At 51.8% G+C, this 22130-nt stretch overlaps 2 protein-coding genes across 2 annotated transcripts in view; one reads left to right on the forward strand and one right to left on the reverse strand.

Annotated features, from left to right (window-relative positions):
- ACOT11 (acyl-CoA thioesterase 11) overlaps positions 1 to 10312 on the forward strand; it is a 45902-nt gene extending 35590 nt beyond the window's left edge. Inside the window, exons 10-16 of the mRNA XM_054573623.1 lie at positions 308 to 367; positions 1231 to 1293; positions 1649 to 1732; positions 2396 to 2529; positions 4455 to 4586; positions 5264 to 5390; positions 6205 to 10312. Coding sequence (XP_054429598.1) covers positions 308 to 367; positions 1231 to 1293; positions 1649 to 1732; positions 2396 to 2529; positions 4455 to 4586; positions 5264 to 5390; positions 6205 to 6360 — 756 coding nt within the window. The 3' untranslated portion in view covers positions 6361 to 10312. The remainder of the gene's footprint in view (positions 1 to 307; positions 368 to 1230; positions 1294 to 1648; positions 1733 to 2395; positions 2530 to 4454; positions 4587 to 5263; positions 5391 to 6204) is intronic.
- On the reverse strand, positions 6496 to 18211 carry FAM151A (family with sequence similarity 151 member A). Its single transcript, XM_054573610.1, has 8 exons — positions 18097 to 18211; positions 16811 to 16957; positions 11543 to 11695; positions 10887 to 11046; positions 9245 to 9469; positions 8390 to 8529; positions 7603 to 7746; positions 6496 to 7169 (listed from the first exon to the last, which is right to left on the reverse strand). Exons 1-8 carry the CDS (start codon positions 18209 to 18211, stop codon positions 6496 to 6498), a joined length of 1758 nt encoding a protein of 585 aa, XP_054429585.1.
- Positions 18212 to 22130: the final 3919 nt, after the last annotated feature.

Below are 22130 nucleotides of genomic sequence, written 5' to 3' on the forward strand. Positions count from 1 at the left end.
TGTGGTTTCTTATTACCATCGTAAGTGCCCTTAGAGATCCCCTTCTACCAAGGGGGAAACTGAGGTCCGGTGAGAGCAGGTAGTGTTCCCAGAGTCGCTCAGAGAGTCTGAGGAGAAGCCGGGGCTGGAGCTCAGTGGCCTGGCACTTTCCTGCCCAGGTTGCGCCGACTCCTGCTGCCCCAGTGCGGCCTGAATACCTTAGGGCTGCAGGGCCTCCTTGGGCCCTTGGTCCGGGGTGGGCAGACACTACCAGGGGTAGTTGGTTGTCCCACCCGTATCATAGTCTGTCCCTGCTTCTCTTCCCCAGGACGGTGAGCGGCGGTACCGAGAGGCCAGTGCCAGGAGGAAGATCCGCCTGGACAGGCGAGTTGGGGCTGGGCGGTGGGAGAGGATACTGGGTCCAGGGCTGTCCACGTGCTCCTCTGGCCTCAGGGACTTGCATTTCTTTGATGCTGCCCCTGTGCTGGGCACTGGCTGGGCCCTTCACCTCCACGTAACCCCATTCCACAGCTGTCTAGCTGGCCCACTGTACAGGCGAGGACACTGATCACAGAGGGACTGTGGCCACGGGCACACACACAGGAATTATTAGCAGAGTGAGCGCTTGAACCTGGCCAGGTCTGGCCCGTTTTAAATCTTTTGTTCCTTCCACTGACTCGGATGCCCATTTGACAGACGAGGAAAGAAAGGCCCTGAGAGGAGAAATGATTGCTCAAGATGAAAACCCAGGCCTGAATGACGCTGCTAAGGAAGCACTTTACTTAAACTTAAAACTTAAAAGAGCTGAACACACACCAGAGGTCACCGTCACCATTTGTTGTTCCTAAGAACAGTTTGTTTATGGAGGATTTATATGCCAAGCACTGTTCTCGTGACAATCTTATGATATAGGTGTAACTACAGACCCCATCTCACAGATGGGGACACTGAGGCATAAGGGTGAAGCTGCTTTAGCTCAGCCAGGGTGTGGGGTACGGAGCCTTCACTGGACACCAGCAGCGTCATTGGCATCAGCACCCTCCCCCGGCCCGTCCACCTCTGCCTGAGTTTGTGTGTTCTCGCTGCTGTGTTCAGTGTCCCCATCCAGTTTCCTTGGGAAGACAGGAGTCGCCCCCACCTGCTTGCTGGGCTGAGCGCAGGGCCTGGCACACAGCTGGCACGAGGGAAGTCTGTCCAAAGAGATAGGCTCCCAAGGGATCAAGGTTGTCATCTTTTCTTTCTCCCAGGAAGTACATCGTGTCCTGTAAGCAGACGGAGATGCCTCTCTCTGTCCCCTGGGACCCTAGCAACCAGGTAAGGCTCTCGGCTCTGAGGGCAGAGTCCTTGGGCCCACTGGAGGCCCCCACCTTCCTATTGTCAGAGTGGGTTTGGAGGTAGGACTGAAGAGGACAGGGCACTAATGCCTGAAGGCTCATTCAGTTAGCAAAGGGCTTTCCTTTGTCCCTGTTTGGCAGGAGGGAGCTGAGGCCCTGAAAGGAGGCATGGCTTGTCCAGGGTTACTGGCCGAGTGTGGCCAGGCCTGGGCCTCCCTTTTTCCTCAAAGCCCAGCACCCACCCTCTTCCACAACCCAAGTTCTCCCCACCGTGGCCTTGGCACCGAGCCCTGTGGAAGGGGAGAAGGTGAGGCTTTTCTGTGTGCTTTGTCCAGGTGTACCTGAGCTACAACAATGTCTCCTCCCTGAAGATGCTTGTGGCGAAGGACAACTGGGTGCTGTCCTCGGAGATCAACCAGGTAGGTGCCCCCCCCCCCCGCCCCCCAGCTTCTCCTTGAGTAATCAGAGGTGGCTGGCTGCAAGCAACAGAAAGTCTCTCGAGTCACTTATGTCAAGAGGGGATGAGATCCTGAAGCCAACCCGGCCAAGGAAAATACCTGTCCTCACAGGGCCTGCAGCAGAGAACCGCCAAACCCTCCTCTCCTGCCCACCCAACTCCTTGCCCCCACCTCTCACCTCTGCTGCTCTGTGCCCAGCAGCTTCCTCCTTCTCTCTGCTCCTTCTGCTGTGAGTCACAGCAGGGATGGGTAGGGGCAGTGGACAACCATGGGCTGAGGGAAGACAAGCTCTGCCACTCTTGCCGGTGCCCTAGCACGGGTCCCTGCCCTACCCATGGCATTTCGGGGTTGGGTGGGCACCTGGCTCTGAAGATCTATTCCACTGTTGCCTCAGTCACTGCTTCTGTTTCTGTCCACTTGCGCTGAATTCTCCCAACATCTACTTTCATAGGGATGCGACTGAGGCTCAGAGAGGTTGAGTCACCTATTCGCAGTCACAGAGCAAGTCAGTGGCAGTCCTGAGCTTCCAGCCCTGGCCTTACAGGATCCCAGTCAGCCCACCCCACCCCCAGCCTAGTCTGGAGAGGGGGATGCAGGAATGAGGCCACCCTCTGTCCCATGCAGGTCCGCCTGTACACTCTGGAGGATGACAAGTACCTGTCCTTCCACATGGAGATGTCGGTACACGTGGATGCGGCCCATGCCTTCCTCCTGCTCTCAGACCTGCGTCGGAGGCCGGAGTGGGACAAGCATTACCGGTGAGGGCCAGGGTGCAGGTGGGGCAGGGTCCCTTTTCAGGCCTGGTGGGGAGGGTAGGCCCTCAGGTGTCCTTCTGCTGAGCTATTCCTTATTATGCTCAGCCCCAGCTGGCCTTTAACTGGGGTGGGTGGGGGACTTTAGTTATGTGTTAGGTGGGAGTCAGAGCCAGGGTTATTCTGAGCCTTCAGAGAAGGGACTGAGCCTGGAATTGAAGTTGGAGGCCTGGTCCTTTTTCTGGTCCAACTAGCTGTGTGACCTTGGGCAAGTTATCTTCTTTCTGGGCCTTAGTTTTCCTCCTCTTAAAATGGGTACTTAAGGGGTGGCTCATGGATTTACACTGAGGGATAAATCAGTGATTCTCAATCTGTGTTCTGTGGAATTTTATGTTCCCATAGGAGTTTCAGATGCTGCTTGGGGTGGGGGCTACAAGGCTAGTGGGTGGGACCCCCTCTCAGATTCAGGCCAACTGATAGAATGGCCAGTTTGCTGAATTTGCCATGTGTTCATTCTACATATGTATGCAAATATGTTATTTTTTAATGTAATGAATGACTGACTATAAATATTATTCCTATGAATACATTTGTTCCCCAAATTTACTGATTCTTCATATGAATATCTTCTTGCATTAACTCAAGGAGATATGTTCTCAGGAAAATAGCCAGAATTTCAGTGTTTAATATTGGAATGTTAAGTTGAAAGTGGTATTTTTGTCAAATCCCTTTGAAATAATTTTCTGTTATGCCAACACTATTTTGAGGGGGATGCTTCTTTGATCATTTCTCCAGTGGCTTATTATGAGGAGCATATATTCCTGAGTTCATCCATAAGGAGGAGATGTGCTTTTAGACATTCAGTGAGCAGGTCATTTGATTTTTGACAAATTGGACTTCTCCCTCCTACCCCCATGCGTCCTCACTTGAGCAGGCCCACTTGTAGCTGTCGATACGCGGGCTTCCTGCTTAAGATTTCTTTGCAAAATGGGCTGTGCTGCTTTCAAAAGCCCTGGTCTAGGTGGCCCAAGGCCCGCTGGCCGTGCCATCTGAGAGGCCCGAGAGGTGACTTGGTGGTGGATACTGGGGAAGCTGGCTATATTGTAGGAAGGCTTCTTGAAGGAGGCGGGCTGGTGTGGGCCTTGAAGGTCAGATCAGATTGTGATACTTGATGGGATTGGGAGGAAGTGGCCTGAGGGGAAAGAGAGCCCCTAGCTGTTTCTTCCCACTCCACTCCTGAAGGAGCCTCTGAGGGTGGGCAGAACAGCCAGGGAGAGGGTGGCAGGTCTAGACATGGTCATGTGTACCTCTGTGGATGGCCTCATGTGTGTCCGTGTGTGTGTCTGTGTGCATGTGATGGTGGTATAAGCCTACGTGAGTGTACGGGCACATTGCAGCTCTGCTTCCCTATTAGGTCTATGGGTGGGTTGTATCCCCTCCTCTATGAAATGGGGTTACTAAGCGTCCTTGCTACCTGGCTGATGTGGGATGAAATGCGTAGTACATGTGAAGCATTTAGAGCAGTGTCTGGCACACAGTGGGCGCTCACTAAGTGTTCCATACAACCAGTAAATCATCACACCTGTGTGGGCCGTGTGCACCTGCACAGATATCCCCAGACATGCATGGGTCTGTGCGTGCACAGTGGGTGTCTATCCATGTGCCTGTGCATGGAGGTATGCCCAGGCGCACTGTGTCTGTGCATGTGTTCATCTGTTCCTGCACCTGCACCTGTGTATTTGCTTGTGTGTGTTCGCATGCACATGCACAAATCTGGCCCAGGCCATCCTATATTCCTGTAGTCCTTGCTGAGCTATATAGGGTCTGAAGTGTCTTCCAGGCCTTGACTCATGGAGAGCTGGACCAGACCTGCTCTCCTACAAGGAGCTGGTGTGACCCTCTCAGACCCTGAGCTCTGGGCCTCCCCACAGGAGCGTGGAGCTAGTGCAGCAGGTGGATGAGGACGATGCCATTTACCACGTCATCAGCCCTGCCCTCGGCAGTGACTCCAAGCCTCAGGACTTTGTGATCCTGGCCTCCCGGCGGAAGCCTTGTGACAACGGGTAGGTGCCTACCTGCTGGGGTAGGGGGTGGACAGGGATCATCTCCCTCCCCAGGGAGGGGCACATCAGCCTAGAGTTGCCTCTGGGTTTCTTATTGGCTCTGGGACCCTAATTACCACTTGGCTTTTCTGGGCTGCCATGGGTAAGATGGGATCAGGGGCACATCTCCCTCTGGTCACTCATGCTCTAAAGCAGGGTAGACTCTGACCCTGAGGTGGCAAGACCCTTTTTCACATGGAGTCTCCTTGGCCTCCATCCTCTGACTGCCCCATGCTGGCTGAAGGGTGGCTTGTCTGCCAGCTGTGCCTTGGTGAGGATGCTGGGACAGACGGCCTCAGTTCTGCTAGAGACAGGCACAGAAAGGTAAAGCATGAAAACCCCAAAGCCCACTACTCCTTCCTAAGGGGCTTTTCTAGAAAATCTGTCCTGGACTCATGCTGGCTCCTGGTGAATTCAGTGTTGTTAACACACAGGGGCCTCCTCTCTTCAGCTCACGGCAGCCAGGCATGGGGCCTTTAAGAGTTTACGTCTTTAGACTCTGATGTCAGTGCGGAGGGAAGCCCCAGAGCCTGGGTCAGTGCTGGAGGCGGGGTTCCAGAGCCTGAGCCCGGCGGCCGGACAAACCCAAACCCTCACCTTCTCCTCCTCTGCCCATCCCCGCTCTCCCTCTGCTCCAGGGACCCTTATGTCATTGCACTGAGGTCAGTTACGCTGCCCACGCACCCTGAGACGCCAGAGTATAGGCGTGGGGAGACCCTCTGCTCAGGCTTCTGCTTCTGGCGCGAAGGGGACCAGATGACCAAGGTGAGACCCAGGGTCCCCTTCTCCCCCAGCCCAAATCCACATGCATGTACAGCGCTCAGCACTGTTACACAATTTGGGCCCTGGGCCCCTACTTCCACCTGCCTGTGGGCTCTTCAAGCTTGGGGAAGCCTAAGAATGTCAGGGACCAGAAATTTAGGCTTTGTTAAGATTTAATCTGTGCAGAGAAGTTTGAGGCCACTGCAGGGTCTTGGGAAAAGCTCTGGACGCTGAGGGCAGAAGGCCTAGGTTTGGACCTAACATTCATCTTACTGACTCACATACCCTTCCTTGTCTAGGAAGGCTTTATGTGGTTCTCAGGGCCAATCAAACTCAGCAGAGCAGTCGGTGTTGAAAATGTAGGGGAGGGGGATGAAAATGAGCAAAGGTAGGTATCCACAGCTTCCCTCCTTGGCTCATAGCTGTGGTTAGGGCCCTGAGACTTATCAAGTAATACACTTAGCACGTGAACTCCTCAGGACAATCCCTGGGATTAGTTGTAACTTGTCTTCAAGGCCTTAATAGGCCTTCATTTAAACAGGATTCTGTGTTGGGCTCTGGAAACCCAATCCCTGTCTTCTAAGGTGTCCCAGCTGGCAAGGGAGATCCCCTCTCCCCATCACAGTGCAATGTGTGGTGACAAGGAATCTAGGGTCAGGGGAAACCTGCCTGGGGAGGTCACACCTGCCAGTCATGTAGCCTTCTAAGACCCCAGGCTGCTGCCCTCAGCAGGCAAGCAGGGCCGACTCCCCACGACCCACTTGGCTCCCACCCCTCCCTAGCCAAGCCCCGCTGAGTGTGGCTTCCTGTCCTGTAGGTATCCTACTACAACCAGGCCACCTCAAGCTTTCTTACCTACGTGACCACCAACGTGGCCGGCCTGTCCTCTGAGTTCTACAACACCTTCAAGGCCTGTGAGAAGTTCCTTCTGGACAACCGAAATGATCTGGCCCCCAGCCTCCAGACCCTCTAGCACCCTCAGCAGCTGCCTCACTCCCACTCCATCCTGCCAAGGACACGCGTGCAGTGCCTCAAGGAAGGCAGAGGCATTTATTTCTTCCCATGGGAAGCCTGACCCAGGGGTCCTCCTGTGCAGCACTGTGGATGGTCAGTTTCTGCCAACACGCGCCAGCAAGTCTTCGCGGTAACTCTGGGGCAGCCTGTAGTACACCCGGGTCCTGTCCACGGCCCTGGCTGCCAGCAGCACTGTCCTCATAGGTTTATAGCCGGCCTCCACAGGGCTGTACTCCACGGTGACGGTGGCCCGGGGAGAGGCTGCCAGCAACCTGGCCACGACTCCAGCCGCACTCTGGCCCAGTGGCCCAGCCTGCAGCTGGAAGGACACAGGTTGCCAGAGGCCCTGGAACAGCTCCAGCATATCTGTGACCAGCTCTTCCCTGTAGCCACTGTCTAGTACCTCCTCGGGCCAGCCCGGTGCCACTGTCACATGGGGGAAAACCTCAGACACAGCTGTAAGCAGCTCCTTGCCGGCCACGTGGCCAGGCACTGCAAAACTCCCATAAGAGACTTTGGTCCCGACCCACACAGGCCGACAAAACACACCAAGGTCGGAGAGGTGGGCCAGCATGGCCAGGGATGGCCGAAGGGCTGCGGGCTCTGCGATGTGCAAATGGACTCCCCAGCGTCCAGGATGTGTGGCAAGCTGCTGCAGGCACGACTCCAGCGTCAGGACAGAGCCACCCGGGGCTTGGACGATGGGCACAGCGTCCCCAGCTGAAGGCTCCTGGAGGCCAACGGTCAGCAGGATCATGCCTTCTTTGTCTGGAAGAGGCAGTGGAGGCAGCAGTGACTGGGGTTCGGTTACCATGGGCTGTCAGAGCCTCTTGTAAAAGGGGCAGCAGGGGAGTCATGGGCAGCCAAGAAGGAGGAGCTGGCGCCTCCTGTCTGGAATTTGGGGACTGGGTCTGGGCTCCAGGTGGAAGAGCTGCTTTAGAAATAGGCCCAGGGCTCATAGGAATGACATGAGGAGCTCAGCTCTTGGCCCTTGGTAGTGGTTCAGCCATGGGTGCTCACAGCACAACGTGGCTAAGGGCTCAAGGGTGCTGGTCTGAAAGCCAGGAACTCCATACCCTTGGCAATGCTGTCCTCCCCCACCTCCTCGCTGGTGTGTTGTCATGGTAACAGAGTCCCTGCCCAGAGCAAAGTCAGGTCCCTGCAGTTTAGCTAGGAGCACAGGGCTGCAGGCAGACCTCACCTGGGAGTTGAACTGTTGCTGTGGTTCCGCTGCTCTGGATGTCAGGAACCTGCCATTCCACCTTCAGACCGTCAGCACCAGGGCGCTGCAGAAGAGGGATCAGGCTGCCCCCTGTGTAGTAGGTTATCTTCCGTGTGGCATTCACTGTGGGGTCCCAAATTGTCAAGATAAAGTGGCCACCATTTACAGAGTGCCTTCTGTGTGCTATAGCTATACATGCTTTCTGATCCTCACAACAACCTGCCAAGTGATTTCCCCTTTTGTAGGTTCCAGGAAGTGACTTGCCCAAGATCCTACAACCAATTGCAGAGTTGCTGGGATTGGAAGCACACGGAGCTGGGTTTGTCCCCAAAGCTGTTATTTTTTCCCCTCACCAAAATGGATCCCAGGGAAGGAATGTTGAATCTGGTGGGTCCCCTTTGATAATGGCTTAATTGCAGGCTCTCCTACATTTGGAGTCAAGGGAATGAGCAGTTTGAACAAGAGAACAGGTAGCACCTGGATCATTGATTAGCAGTAGAGGAGGGGGGTTGCTCACTGAAACACTAGAGTAACCTGCAGAGAAACTACGCTGTAAGGAATGGTATATGGGGTTTGAAATTTTCTGGGTTCCAACCTGAGCTGAGCCAGGTCCAAGCTGAATGACTTGGTATAAATCTCCCTGTTCCACCCAGGGTGTCCCCCTCCGATGTCCCGCCCCTCCAGCTCTGCTCCACTGTCCACCAGGTGCTGCCCTGTGCAGAATCCAGCCCACCATCCCTCCCCACCCTCCCAGACCACTCCCTACTGGCAAGCTGCTTGAACTTCGACAGAACAGGCTCGAAGAGGTCATAGTAGACTTGGTCGGTGGCACAGTTGTCCCGGAAGTAGAGGAGATCGTCCACTGACACTGGGTCCGCGGGGCCCTGCCACAGCGTCAGGCTGTACCTGGGGCACAGAGAGCAGGCTCGGCGTCTGTCTGGGCCCAGCTAGGTCCTCTGTCCCTGTACTCAGAACTGGACCCTAGCTGGGCAAGGGCGGAGCAGCTGACTTCCCACCAGCCCTTTCTTCCAGAGCACTACCCCCTTCCCGGGAGCAGAAGAAGCCACAGGGGCTTCAGGAATGATAACTGAAAGCAGAAGCGCAGAAGGAGGGAGAGGATGCCCATTTCCTGTTTTAGGAAAGGGTCAAGGACAGAATGGGGTGGGCACAGGGGATGGTGGGAGAGGCCAGGTGTGGAGGAATGGGGAAGGCCTGGGGCTCCTGTGGGGAGCTGCTGCAGGCGGGGCCGGGCAGCTGGGAGCAGACTGCAGGGTGAGGGACGACCCTGGGGCAGAGGCTGCAGGTACAATCTGTGTGGCCCCCTAGCTCGTTCCCATGGGAGGAAGCTGTAGGGAGACGAATTGTGTCTCAGCGTAAACTTAAACAAGCAGAGACTTAGTTGTCCACCAATGGACGGGCTGCCTCAGGTCATCATTAACAGCCTGTCACCAGCCTATCACCAGAAGTATATAAGCAGAAAGGGACCTCATACAGGATGTAAACACCTGAGGGGGTTAGCATAGAATCTTTAAGACCCTGCCGGCCATGAGCATGTAGGATCAGTGCCTAAGGGTGGGTTTGGCAGGAGCAGGGGCTGTGCCAGGGTGCTGGGAGCTTCCACCTGTTAGACTGGCCCAGCAGCCAGCTGAAGTGGGGCCAGGCGGCCCGCACCATGACGGCCCGCACAGGGAAGGTGACCCTCTGTGGCAGCGCTCCCACCAGCCCCTGCATCTTCTTCACCATGGCTTGGGTGTATGTGCTGTTCGGGAACAGGGGCACATAGAGCGTGGTCCAGCCTGGAGACAGGGTGGCCTCAGGATACTTTTCCTGGACCAAGGCCAGGAACCTGCAGAGAATCAGAGACACCGGTTTTTTAGAGCCTCGCTGGGTTCCTTCTCCTGGGTTCCCATCACTGTGCCTGGCCTATTGAGTCTATAATGACAGAAGCAGAGCCCTAAAAAGCAGAAGTGGCTTGTTTAAGGTCCCACGAATAGAGCATGAATTTTGGAATCAATGGGATCTGGGTTCAGGTCCTGACTCTGACCTTGGGCAGCTCATTCTACCTCTGATTCTCAAAGTTGGCATTCCTGGGAGTTTGTCAGGATGGCCAAATGGTCTAAGGTGCCAGACTCAAAGTAGGCATTCCTGGGGGTGGGAGGTGGCAGGGCCTCTTCAGTATCCCCACAGGGGCAGGCGCAATGAAATCCAGAGCCTGGGGGGTAAGGGTCTGGGCTGCCTGCTGTGAGAGTCTTTGAAGCTTCAGATTTTACTTTAAAATTTCATTCATATTTTGCCCTGATACAAATTTTAGTAGGCAAAGAATGTTCCTGTCTCCTTCTCCCCAAACTATTGAGTAAAATCAATACTACCAGAATACTCCCATATTTATCTTGTGCCACTGACTATATTTTTCAAATTGCTGTTTTCTAAATGCACCTCAGTTTGAGAATCACAAAAATTTGATGGATGGATTATTGGCTGATTGGATGGACAGATGGATGGATGGAGAGACGGATGGTAAAGAGTGTGAGGCTTAGCGTCAAAGCCTGGCTTTGAATCTTGCTCTGCCAATTCCTAGACTTAGGCAGGTCGTTTAACTTCAATGAGATAGTTCCTGTACTAATAAAATCTTCATTTTGTAATACTACCTACCTCATTCACATTGTTAAGAGTTAAATGGTATTCTACAATTAAAGTACTAAAAATAGTGCCTGGGGCACATAATAAACATTCAATAAATTAAGCCTCAATTGTTGTCAGCTTCCTTATCTGCAAAATGGGGAGAAAAGACTGCTAACCTAGCAATGCTACGTAAGAGTCACATCAGATATGTTCTCTCCTTTTATGCTGCCCTTCTTTGTAAACTGTAGAGCAGCATGCGCCTGGTATATGTGAGGGCTGTTGGTGGCAGTGCTGGGATTTCATGGGGGCTGGGCAAGGAGTCAACATTTTTCTGGTAGGCCAAGCTGTGCCCTGGTCCCTAGGGATACAGGGTAACCCCCAATGAAATCAGGGCTGTGTTAGGAGGAAGTGTGGATATCACCCTAGGATGTTGGGGCAGTTTTTGGAGGAGGCAGTAACTGGGCAAATGTTCATCAGGAAATGGGGGAGAGGCATTTGAAATGAAGCACAGGGAACAGTCTATGCAAAGGCTCAGAGGTCAGACTATATGTCTGGAGGCAAATGGTGCCCTGAGTCCTTCCCATGGCAGATATCGAAGGAAGAGGGCTGGACACACTTTGGGCAGAGAGGGAAACACTCACTGTGTCGCATTGACTTCGACAGAGATGGGCACGTTAGGGCCCCTCAGGATGTCGGCATTGATCCACACAGGCCTCCGTACTTTCCCATCCAATGTCAGCTGCCGCAGGAGGTCCAAGGAGGGGCCCACGGCCTTGAGACTCTTGAAGTCTAGCTTGATACCTGTGGGGAGGAGGCTGAGGACTTGGGGAACTGGCCCCTTATGCTCAGGGAAGAAGGAACTGGAAGATGTGACCTCCTGGGGCAGAAAGAGCAGGTATGGTGTGTGTGTGTGGGATGGCAGGGGGGAGGGGGGGGAAGTGGGGAGAAAGGGATTGGGAAGGGGAGGAAGAAAGAGTGGGACCAGATTCTGGCTGGATGTGAAGAAGGGCTTTCAAACAGGCAGCACTAACCCAGGGAGGAAGGACCACTGCAGGAGTTAGCTACAACCTCCATCTCTCCTGTGTCTGGGAGATACCACCCACGAGGTGCCCTTTCACACCCCCAATCCCACTGAGAATTCCGAGCCTGGGCTTCTGGAACATGGGGCAGGGAAACCAAGGCGATGAGCAACTCATGACAGGAACTGGACTTGCCTCCCCGCAGAGTGGTCCCTGCGCATCCTGCCCGAGGAGCAGAGCACTGAGGAGCTGGGGAGGGGGTTGAGAGAGGTGCTCACCCTGCTGGGAGGTGGTCAGCACAGCCTCCAGCCACTGCTGCAGGGTGTTGTCGCTGTAGATGGTTGGGGGGTGCGCCATGATGGGGACCCCTGTCTCATTGGCTGTGTTGAGCCCTTCTACGGTGATGTCTGCCTCCAGGACCATGACGTTGCCTGTGCAAGACACAGAACCCTGTCAGTTCTTCATTGTTTTTAAACAGTTGTTATCATCATTTAAAAAATTGTATGTTTATTAGAGAACACTTGGACAATACAGAAAAGCAGGAAGAAAGAAACTGTTCTTTCACATTTTCATCATAGTTCATATTTGGTACAATTTCTTCCTTTTTTGTCAATGTATAGTTTGTGCACAGTGGAAACTACACTGCATTTATAATTTTTAATCTTTTTCTTTCAATATTATGACACATTTTCAAAAACTTTTATATGCTTCATTAAAGAAAAAAAGGCTACAAAAGCCCCAGCTGAGGGTTAATACCATGATTTAGTTACCCCTTCCTATTTCTGAGACATAATGATGCATATTTTATCCTGATTTTCTGATAACTTCTGATCCCTACTTGTGGAACTTGAGTCAGGGCAATACAGGATCATTTTAAACCCATACGATCAAATTACTATCCAGAAAACGTGTTGTGCGTCATGTTCCCACCTGAAGTGCATAAGCTGGTCCATCTCCCTGCACCTGACTGCCCTGAGCATGGTCACTTTTGTCTTTCAAATTCCTGCTGTTAACTCAGTCAGGTGGACGTCACCTGATATGAGCGTCAAGAAGGGTTGTTGAATAATAAAGGCCATACATGGCAAACCCTTGGCTAACATACTCAATGAGGAACACTGAAAGCTTTTCTTCTTAAGGTTGGGAATAAGACAAGGGTGCCCCGTCTCACCAATATTATTGAACATAGTACTGGAAGTCCTAGCCAGAACCATCAAGCAAGAAAAAGAAAAGGCATCCAAATTGGGAATGCAGAAGTAAAACTGTCACTATTTGCAAATGACATCATTCGACATGTGTAAAACCTTGACATTATCAGAAGACTGTTAGAAACAATAAATATAGTAAAGTCGCAGGTTACAAAATCAACATACAAAAATCTGTTGTGTTCCTATATACTAACAATGAAATGTCAGAGGAGTAATGAAGAAAACAACCCCACTTATAATTGCAACAGAAGGATAAAATACCTAGGAATAAACTTAACAAAGGAAGTGAAAGACCTGTACACTGAAAAAAAGACATTGTTGAAAGAAATTGAAGCCCTGGCTGGTGTGGCTCAGTGGATTGAGTGCCAGCCTGCAAACTGAAAGGTGGCTGGTTTGATTCCCAGTCAGGGCACGTGCCTGGGTTGTGGGCCTGGTCCCCAGTTGGGGGCGTGTGAGAGGCAACCTATTGATGTACCTCTCACACATAAATGTTTCTCTCCCTTTCTTTCTCCCTCCCTTCCCTTCTCTCTAAAAGTAAATAAATAAAATATTAAGAAAAGAAATAGAAGACACAAAGAAATGGAAAGATATTTCATGTTCACAGATCAAAAGAATTAATATAGTATAATGGCCATCTTACCTAAAAGCAATATTAGGTTTAATGCAATCCCTACCAAAATCCCAATGCTGTTTTTTACAAAAATTCCTCAAATTTGTGTGAAACCACAAAAGACCCCAAATAGCCAGAGCTAGCCTGAGAAAAAAGATCAAAGTTGAAAGTATCACACTCCCTGACTTTAAACTATACTACAAAGATACAATAATTAAAATAGTATAGGATTGGCACAGAAACAAACACACAGACCAATAGAACAGAATTGAGCGCAGAAATAAATCACACAAATATGGGCAACCAATTTTTGACAGAAGAACTAAGAATATATATACACTGAAGAAAGGAAAGTCTCTTCAACAAATGGTATTGGGGAAACTGAGCAGCCACCTGGAAAAGGATGACACTACACTGCTATCTGACACCATACATAAAAATTAACTAAAAATGAATTAAAGACTGAAATGTAAGACCTGAAACAATAAAATACACATAAGAGCCCTGACTTGTGTGGCTCAGTGGGTTGGGCATCGTCCCACAGACCAAGAGGTCACTGGTTTGATTTCTTGTCAGGGCACATGCCTGGGTTGTGGGCCGGGTCCCTGGCTGGGTGTCTGTAAGAGGCAGCTGACCAATATTTCTCTCCTTTGCTGTCTCCCATCCTTCCCCTCTCTAAAAATAAATAAAATATTAAAAAAAAAAACAATTAAGACCAAAAAGTAGTGTTGGAGAAGATGTGGAGAAAAGGGCTTTATGAGGATAGCCATTTTTTGTATAGCTTAAACACAGAGTCCTTTTTTATCATAACTTTTGGTTCCCTGGGAATACAGAGAGAGGTCCAAAGAGTTGGTCCCCAATGAGGCCCAGAGAAGCCAGGCCCAACCGGCGGCTGGGCAGATACAATGGTACTCAAGAAAATGGATGCTCAGTAGTCTCCTACCCCACCTAACCGGCCAGTTCTTGTCTGGAAGAGGTGGGGAGCATCAAGAGGGACCAGGAATGGAGCCAGGTCTCTGAGTCCTGGGACCCTCTGATGTTACTGCCTCCTTGATTTGCCGTAACTGCTTGCCATGAGCCACCGTGAGCCCCTTGAACACAGGGCCACATCTTACTTCTAAACCTCCCTTCTGATACTGGCCCAGGACAGGGACCCAGCAAACACTCAGCACTTTAAACTAAAAACTGGAGAGTGCATTCTGGACCTAACCTGCCTCCTTGTGATTGCCGCCTGGGTCCAGCTTCTTCCTGGAAAAATTCACTCCCTTATCATTAAAGCTGTTATTTGTCCTTCAGATGCTGAATCTGGGGGCCCCACTTGCTTGAGTGGGGTATGAAGAAGGAACAGGAAATGAGGGAAGCATTAGGTCCCTACAGCCACAGCAGGAGTCCTGGTCATCTGGAGCACAATTAGGAAGGAGGAAGTGCTGCTCCTTCCTAAGGGGGAATAGGCAGGAAGTTACCAATTCCCCCCTAACCCTCTCCCACACACCAGCACTTCCAGGGGTTAGAACATTGTGGCTGAGTGTGCATACCTTGAACACATTCTGCTATCTTCCAGTCCCAGTGCAGCCCACTTGCAAGCTGTGTGACCTTGGACAGGTTACTTGACCTCTCTGTGTCTCATTCTCATTTACTAGAATTAAATAATAAAATATCCTCAGTTAGGCATTCACTGAGTGTTAATTATTACTTACATGGAGTAACTCACTTAACTAGGGTGACCATATGTCCTTGTTTGCCCTGGATGATCTGGTATATTTCTGTTATCTCTGCATAATTATTAATCATGATCTCTTCTATTACAAAAAGTGCCCTGGGGGGGGGGGCGGGAAATACAATAACAAGTAAATTGTTAAAAAAAAAAGTGCTCTGGTTGAAATGATAAGTGATAGTCACCCTACCAAGCCCCATTTCACAGAGGAAAAAACTGAGCTGCAGACAGGTGAAGCCACTTGTTCCAAATGACTTGGCTGGTAAAGGGCCACGGTAAAATTTGAACCCAGCTGTCTGTCCCCCAGGCCTCACTCTGCGCCTCCTCTCCACATGGCTGTTCAGTCATGTCTCAGATGACTTCACAAGTTCAGCCCTACCACTGGTTCCCTATCAGGGTCCCCCCGCCCCAAAATGTGGCATCACCCTCCTCCCAAGGGCCTACCCAAGGACCTGGCAGAGCTGCCAGGAAGAAACCAGGCCTGAGGTCCTCGCTGGACCCCTGAAGCTATGCCCAGGGTGCCTCTTATACTTCTGAGCTGTAGGCACTGCCCGGGTGGGGCCCTTGACTTTCTTCTGGTCAAGGTCCCAGCTTGGTAGGGCTGGGTCTCTCTGCTGCCCCAGGGCTGACAAGGGATGAGCCTAGGGGTGATGAGTCCGCTTTGTCTCAGGCCTTATCTCCAAGATAAGAGTCCTCGGTCTCTGGCCAGTCTTGCTCGTCAGAGGGAGGGGTCTCTCTTCCTTATTACCAAGGTCTGGCCATTAGCCTTCTAATCCAAGGAGATCCCTCAAGCATAGCCAACTGGCTTCCCCCAGCCTGTGGTAGCCTTTCCTTCATATTCATTCATTCATCCATCCATCCATCCATCCATCCATCCATCCATCCATCCATCCATCAGATCTTCCAGGCACTTACTCCTAGGCCCTCTGGTATGGTGACGGTGTAAGAATAAGAGCTAGAGGCCTGGTGCTGAGGCCTTGCTCTGCTTCAGACCTACTGTGTGACCTTGGACAAGGCTGTCTCCTACTCCGGACGCCAGTTTCTTTATCTGAAATGAGGGATTTTGGTCGAGCAGTGGTTCTGAAAGTGTAGTCCTGGGGCCAGCAGAATCAACATCATGTGGGACCTTACCAAAACCAGAAATTCTCAGGCCTCACCACAGAATCACTGAAGCAGAAACTCTGGGGGTGGAGCCAGCAATCTGCGTCTCCTGAGGTATGCTCAGATTTGGGGGCCCTGCCTTTTTTTTTTTTTTTAGTTTTAAGATTTTATTTATTTTTTAGAGAAAGGGGAAGGGAGGGAGAAAGAGAGGGAGAGAAACACTTGTGTGCAAGAGAAACACCAAGCAGTTGACTCTCACACTCCCGCAACTGGGGACCTGGCCTGCAAGTCAGGCATGTGCCCTGACCAGGAATCAGTGGCCAAGAGCACGGGGCCAACCGCTCTGCATCCAGTGTCAGCTTAGCCACTTTTGGTGTGACCTTGGGTAAGTCGCCCAATTTTTCTGAGCCTTTTTACTTTTGTCACATGGTACCCACAAAACAAGTTGCTCATAGACCCAGGAGAACCCGTATGGAATGTGCACATCTCTACAGCGAGCAATCTCCAACTGGCGGCCATAATCATTCTGAACTGGAGACTCAGAGCAGTTACACGATTTGCTCAGGTTTTTACAGCTCGTGTTTGGTAGCGCTGGGCCTCAGACTCCCATTTTCTGGTTTTCTTAGCTTTGAAGGCAAATGTCTCCTTAGCAGAAATCGTTGTTACCTGACAGGTCATGGGAGCTGGGAGTGAGGGCAGGACATGATGACTTTGGAATCAGACTTTGGTTCAAGTCCTGGGCTCAGAGCTTATCAGCGGCACAGCCTGAGCCAGTGCCTTAACCTCTCTGAGCTTGTCATGTAGAGAATGAGAAGTTGGAGACCCCTTAGGCAGTGTTGTTTTATCCCCACCTCTGCTCTACCTCCATCTCTTCCACTCCTGCAGGGCCAGCCCCAGTCCCCACAGCTGGACTTACTGTTCAGGGCAGCCATCATGTCCTTCTTGCTGTTAGCAGCATGGTACCAGGTGACCAGCAGGCCGTCCCGTTGGCTGATCCTGCCCTGGCTCATCAAGTAGTCCAGCATGTCTGCATCAGGGCGGCAAGCCGCATACTGCTCACAGCCTAGAAGGAAGGTCAAGGGGGCTGTTGGCGTCAGTTCTTGCCCCTGCCCAGGACTCCTGATCATTCACACTCCCTCCCTCTCTGGGCTCCCAGGGCGTGTCCATCATGCTCTCTAGCAGAGAGACAGTGGGATCCCAGAGTCCCCTGGGCTGTGAGAGAGGGAGATATGTGGGCTCCTGGGTGTAAGGAGGCTCCAAACCAGCCTGGAGCAGTCAAGTAGTTTCTAGAGAAGGGAACATTTATGGGGGGGGGGGGGATCTGGAAGGATGGGTATAAATCTGACGGAAAAGGGGAGTAGGTTATTCCAGACAGCAAGGAGATTATAAACAAAGGCTTGACTGTAGGGACTAGGGGTTGCCTAAAGAAACGGCCATTGGCTTGGTTAGATGGAATGTAGAGACATGGAATAGGGCAAGATTTGAAAATAGAGTTGCGATCAGGTAGTAAATGGCCTTGACCGCCAACCAAGGAATTGGGTGTGTGTTGAGGGTGGTGAGTTCTATGTTTAGAAAGACCTCACTGGTGGGAGAAAGACTGTGTGTTGGGGGGGAGGAGGCGGGGGGGGGCACTGCAGGGGTCCAGGAGGAGCCCAGAAGAAACCTGAGAAGACAGCGAGGTAGCCTAGGGAGGGCAGAAGGCAGAAGCCTCAAGGTGCAGGGACTGAGGAGGCAGGCCTGAGGTAGAGGATGAGGGGAGGCTGCTCCCTGCTCAAGGTGTGACCGTATGGGGCACAAGGATGAGTGAGGGTGAGAGGGAAGGGATGAATTTGGCTCAGTGTGCCGAGTGTGAGATGCCCACATAACCACCAAGAAAAGATGTCTATCTAGGGGGCACAGAAGGGAGCTCCTGGCTGAAGACCAAGAACTGGTGTGGTCTTCAGGCCGCTGAAGCATGGTGAAGGAGAAAGGTAAAGTAGGCCCATGGCACCTTCTGCAGGGGAGAGGTCTTGGTGTGGTTGGTAATGAGAGCTGTGGACGGGGATGAGTCTTAGTGGGGATGCAGGATGAGAGAGGAGACCGTCAGAGCTGTCGGTGGGGACCAGGAGGGTTGGTGACGGGGACAGATTAGATCTGCCTCAGTGGCACAAGGAGTGAGCCATAATGAAAGCCAACTGAATGGCATAGTGGGGAGGCCCCTACCTGGCTGGGTGGACTCCTGCAGCGTGAAGCACAGGACCAAGCCGATGACGAACACCAGGATCACACTGACAACACTGGCGATGGCCCACTTGCTCGAGTTCCCCTTGCAGACCATGATGACTCTCTCTGCAGACTACTTCTCAATTCCTCACAGCCCAGAGTCCCCGAAAGCTCTGCAGTTGGGATTGGATGGGAGGCAGGAGCTCCCAGCAGCACCTAGTTCTCTCCCAGGGCAGAGCAGCTTCAGCATATGGAACATCCCAGTAGGCAGCTCCTCCTCCTTCCCCACCCTCTTCTTCTTCCCTCACCCTCACAGGTTCTTAACAGATCAAGCAGAAAATCCTGCCTCCCCTAATATGACCTTTGAGCATATTAAGAGGCAGCAGAGGATGTTGGCCCAAGCCCCCACCCCCTACATACCTGCCCTGCCTGGGAGTTGAGAAACCATGGATCTAGACCTCGACTTGATGGACACTTGCTACAAGTGTCTTGTCTTCTCTGATCCTGGCTCCCTGCTTAGTAAAAGGAGGAGATGGATTGTCCTTTCCTCTTTCTGCCCTGCCCCAGGGAGTCAAGAAGATCAGGCAAGGGGTGGTGACAAGGACAGATTAGATCTGCCTAAAGAACTGACTATTCCTTCCATCCCGGACTGTGGCTGATAGACTATCTACCTGAGATTGAAACCGATAGGCCTGGCATGCTGGCCTGGGTTATTGCAGGTCACTCCTGAGGCAGCAAGTCTTCAGGGAGAGGTTGAGTTACCACCTCACACAGAGGGTGTCCTGGGGGCATTGGTGTGTTAAGGAAGTTAGAGACTGTCCGGACTTCAGCTACCCTGGAGTTTCAATGAGTCCAAGAACCACCTGTGCACAGAGACTTCAATTCGCCAGCAGGACCCCTGGTAACTGATTCAAGTGTGTGTATGTGTATGTGTGTAAGAGTGTCTAGAAGAATGGATGATGGGCAGATGAGGGGAGCCTGGGGCTGGGGAACAGGTTGGGAGGGAGTTCGGTTTAAGTTATGTGAGTCCTGATGCTGTGGGTGGTTCCTGAGGAGCTGCCCGGGAGGACACTAGATACAGAGAGGTCTGAGGCTCGGGACCAAAGACAAGGATGTGAACATCATTTCCTGCCCAAGACACAGAGAGGAGTGGATGCAGACCCCTGGGGACCTGGGGCTGGTGGAAGAAGAGGAATCAGTCCAGAAGAGGGGCACAGAATGAAGAGGGGTGGCAGGGTCCCAGGAGCAAATGGGAGGACCACGTCCAGAAGAAGGGGTGGTCAGTTATACCTAGAGCAGAGTCCGGTAAGGACAGCCAAGTGGTGCCAGGTTTGACAGTGCAAAGAGTGATGGTGATATTGGTGAGGACAGTGTCTATGGTCTCCATTTATTATGGGATGGCCACCACTTTTGGGGGGTTACAATATTTAACACCAGTGCTGGATGAACCTGTTTTTGAAAGAAAAATCTAGCACTTAGATCTCACAGTTGACTATGTCTCTCCATGTACAAACAGCCTTTGTTTTAGAATTATCTGTTTAGATGTCATGATACTCTCAAGGGACCCTAGCGGATCAGGAGTAGAGGTAGGGATGAGGGCCCTGGTCTTCCATCCCAGCAGGACGTGTGTCGCCTGGCTCCCTCCGTCCCACAGCCTCCCCCCCACCCCCTCCCCCCACCCCCAAGGATGCAGTGAGCTGTCTCTCAGCTCTGAGGGCTCCGCAGGCTGTAGCTCGGGCGAGGAGGGACTTGATCCAGCTCTGGGGCAGACTCCAGGCTGCAAAGGACTCCAATGCCAGTGACATTTCTCATTGAGACAGACAACTAATTAAGGTGCTGAGTCCCACTCCATGCCCAACGCTGTGCTAGGCTCTGGGGACCCACCTGCGCACCATGATCTATTCTGGGAGAGAAGAAATGGGGCGTGTTAGGGTGCTGCAGACTTTCAGGTGGGGAGGCGCCGCTTCCAGAGGTGGTGCTGCCGGAGCAGGTGAGGATGTGCCACTGGCAGGAGGGCGTGTGATGGATTAAGGAGACGCAGGGGATTAGGAGTACTGAGGAGGAGCCCCAACCACCTGGGTGGGTCAGGTGGCTTTCAGGAGAGTCATGGTAAACTTGGTGAATCGTAAGGGTCAGGGGCTAGGGAAGAACAGTCCAGACAAGAGAGCAGTGTGTGTGGGAGCAAACAGGATTTGCTTGGGGACAGGAGCAGTGCAGTGTGACTGAATTGCTGGGTGGGAAATCGGGGTACTCTGGGAGATAAGCAGGCCTGGGTCACTCTGATAAAGAACTTGGCCACCACTGTTGGCGGGGAAAACAGCACCAGGTCTTAGACAGGTGGACTCAGATTAGAACCTGGTGCGGCAACCTCAGTACTTGAATAAAGAATTCAGAGCCAAGACTCAAACTACAAGAGGAAAAAAATACAGTAAAAATTTATTTAAAAAAAGAGAGGGAGAAAGTTTATTTAGAAAGTCACAGAAGTAGAAGTGAGATGTAGAAGAAACGGGCTCAGGAGACAAGTTACAGACAAAAGGGAGGCCCTTGAAGGTTAAGAGGGAACGGCAGGGAAAACCAACCTGGGGCAAGGGGGCAGGAGCTAAGGCTCAGCTTGCTCTTAGGGAGAGCCACTCAGGTTCTTTGTCTTGAAGGCTTTTATCTGATCTCCAAAGGTGGAGATTTCAGGGGAGGTCGGGGGAATACAATATTCCTCAGCTTTCCAGGTGTGTCCCTCTCAGGGTGGTGGTTCCCATTGATTGGTTGGTGCTAGGGGATGGTCATTAGTCAGTGATGCTGGTCCTGATTTCAGCTGTTCCAAAAGTAGCAAGCAGGTTTTGCTACTTTTCTGGGCCTAGAGCTGAAATACAACTGAGGTCTAGATGTTTATCTCTAGGGCTTAATGCTTAAGGGAGTGGTCATGCGCAGGAAGCTATGCTCCAGCCCCCTTGTTCCTCCTCTGAGGGGGTCTACCACAGGACTAGCAGCCCACCAGGGTAGGAAAAATCAGGGAGGGTCCAAACCATGTGACCAGTGATGTGAAAGGTCAGGGTGTCTAACCCACATGACCAGTGATGTGCTAGGGGAGGAAAGGGGGTGAGGTGCTTGTTTTCCCAGTTTTGCCCTTTGCGAGGCACTCAGGGCTTTCTGTCCTGTTGACCCTCTGCACCTTACGCATCATCCTTGCTCTGACCAGGTCTTTCTGTCTAACTGCTTACTACAACACCCCTGACGTGATGGGGAGCCTTCACTTATGAGATGAGCAGGTGTTAAACAGAAAACCACAGGCTCAAAACAATGTCATTCATGCTGCAAGTCCATGATCCAAAACCTAGATTTAATACCTTATCTAACTGTAGTTTCCACCTTTCCCAGAAACATTAAATCTTAATCAACCCATATGGAATTTTCTGGTCAAGCACCGGTGAGGTAATCTGTCACCTGGGCCTCTCCATCCCCATAGAAGGAAGAGGCAGTCTGCATATTGAAAACCCTTCCCTTCTCTTTCTGCAAAGAAAATAATCCTTTCTTTTCTTTCCCTAATAGCTCACTTTCCCCACCCTACTTCCTATAAAACCTTCCTAATAGATCCCTTGCCTTCCCCACCGCCCCCCCCCCACCCCGCCCGCAGGGAAGGGGACTTTGCCTGAAATAATCAACTCTTTTAACCCCTTTCTGCCCATAAAAACCTTCCTTTTTGTACAACCCCTCGGAACTCTCTTCTGATTGCTAGATGGGATGCAACTGATTCATAAATTGCTTAATAAAGCCAATTAGACCCTCAAATTTACTCAGTTGCAATTTGTCTTTTAATACAGGAGATGCACTCAGCTTTGCATTTTGGAGGGTGATTCTGGAAGCCCGTGTTGGGAAATGGCTTGAAAAGGCCCAAATTTTTCTAGCACCCTGGCCATCCAGTTTCAGCCCTGCCCCCAACCCCAGCCTCGGACCGAGCCACGTGACTTCCCACATCCTTGTGCTCAGAACTATCAAATGCTCACAGAGTTTTGAGCCTCAGGATCTGTTACCTGGGTTAC

The sequence above is a fragment of the Pteronotus mesoamericanus genome, unplaced genomic scaffold, assembly GCF_021234165.1.
Source record: "Pteronotus mesoamericanus isolate MK-2021 breed Mesoamerican mustached bat unplaced genomic scaffold, CSHL_Meso_final contig_105, whole genome shotgun sequence".
NCBI classification, from domain to species: Eukaryota; Metazoa; Chordata; class Mammalia; order Chiroptera; family Mormoopidae; genus Pteronotus; species Pteronotus mesoamericanus.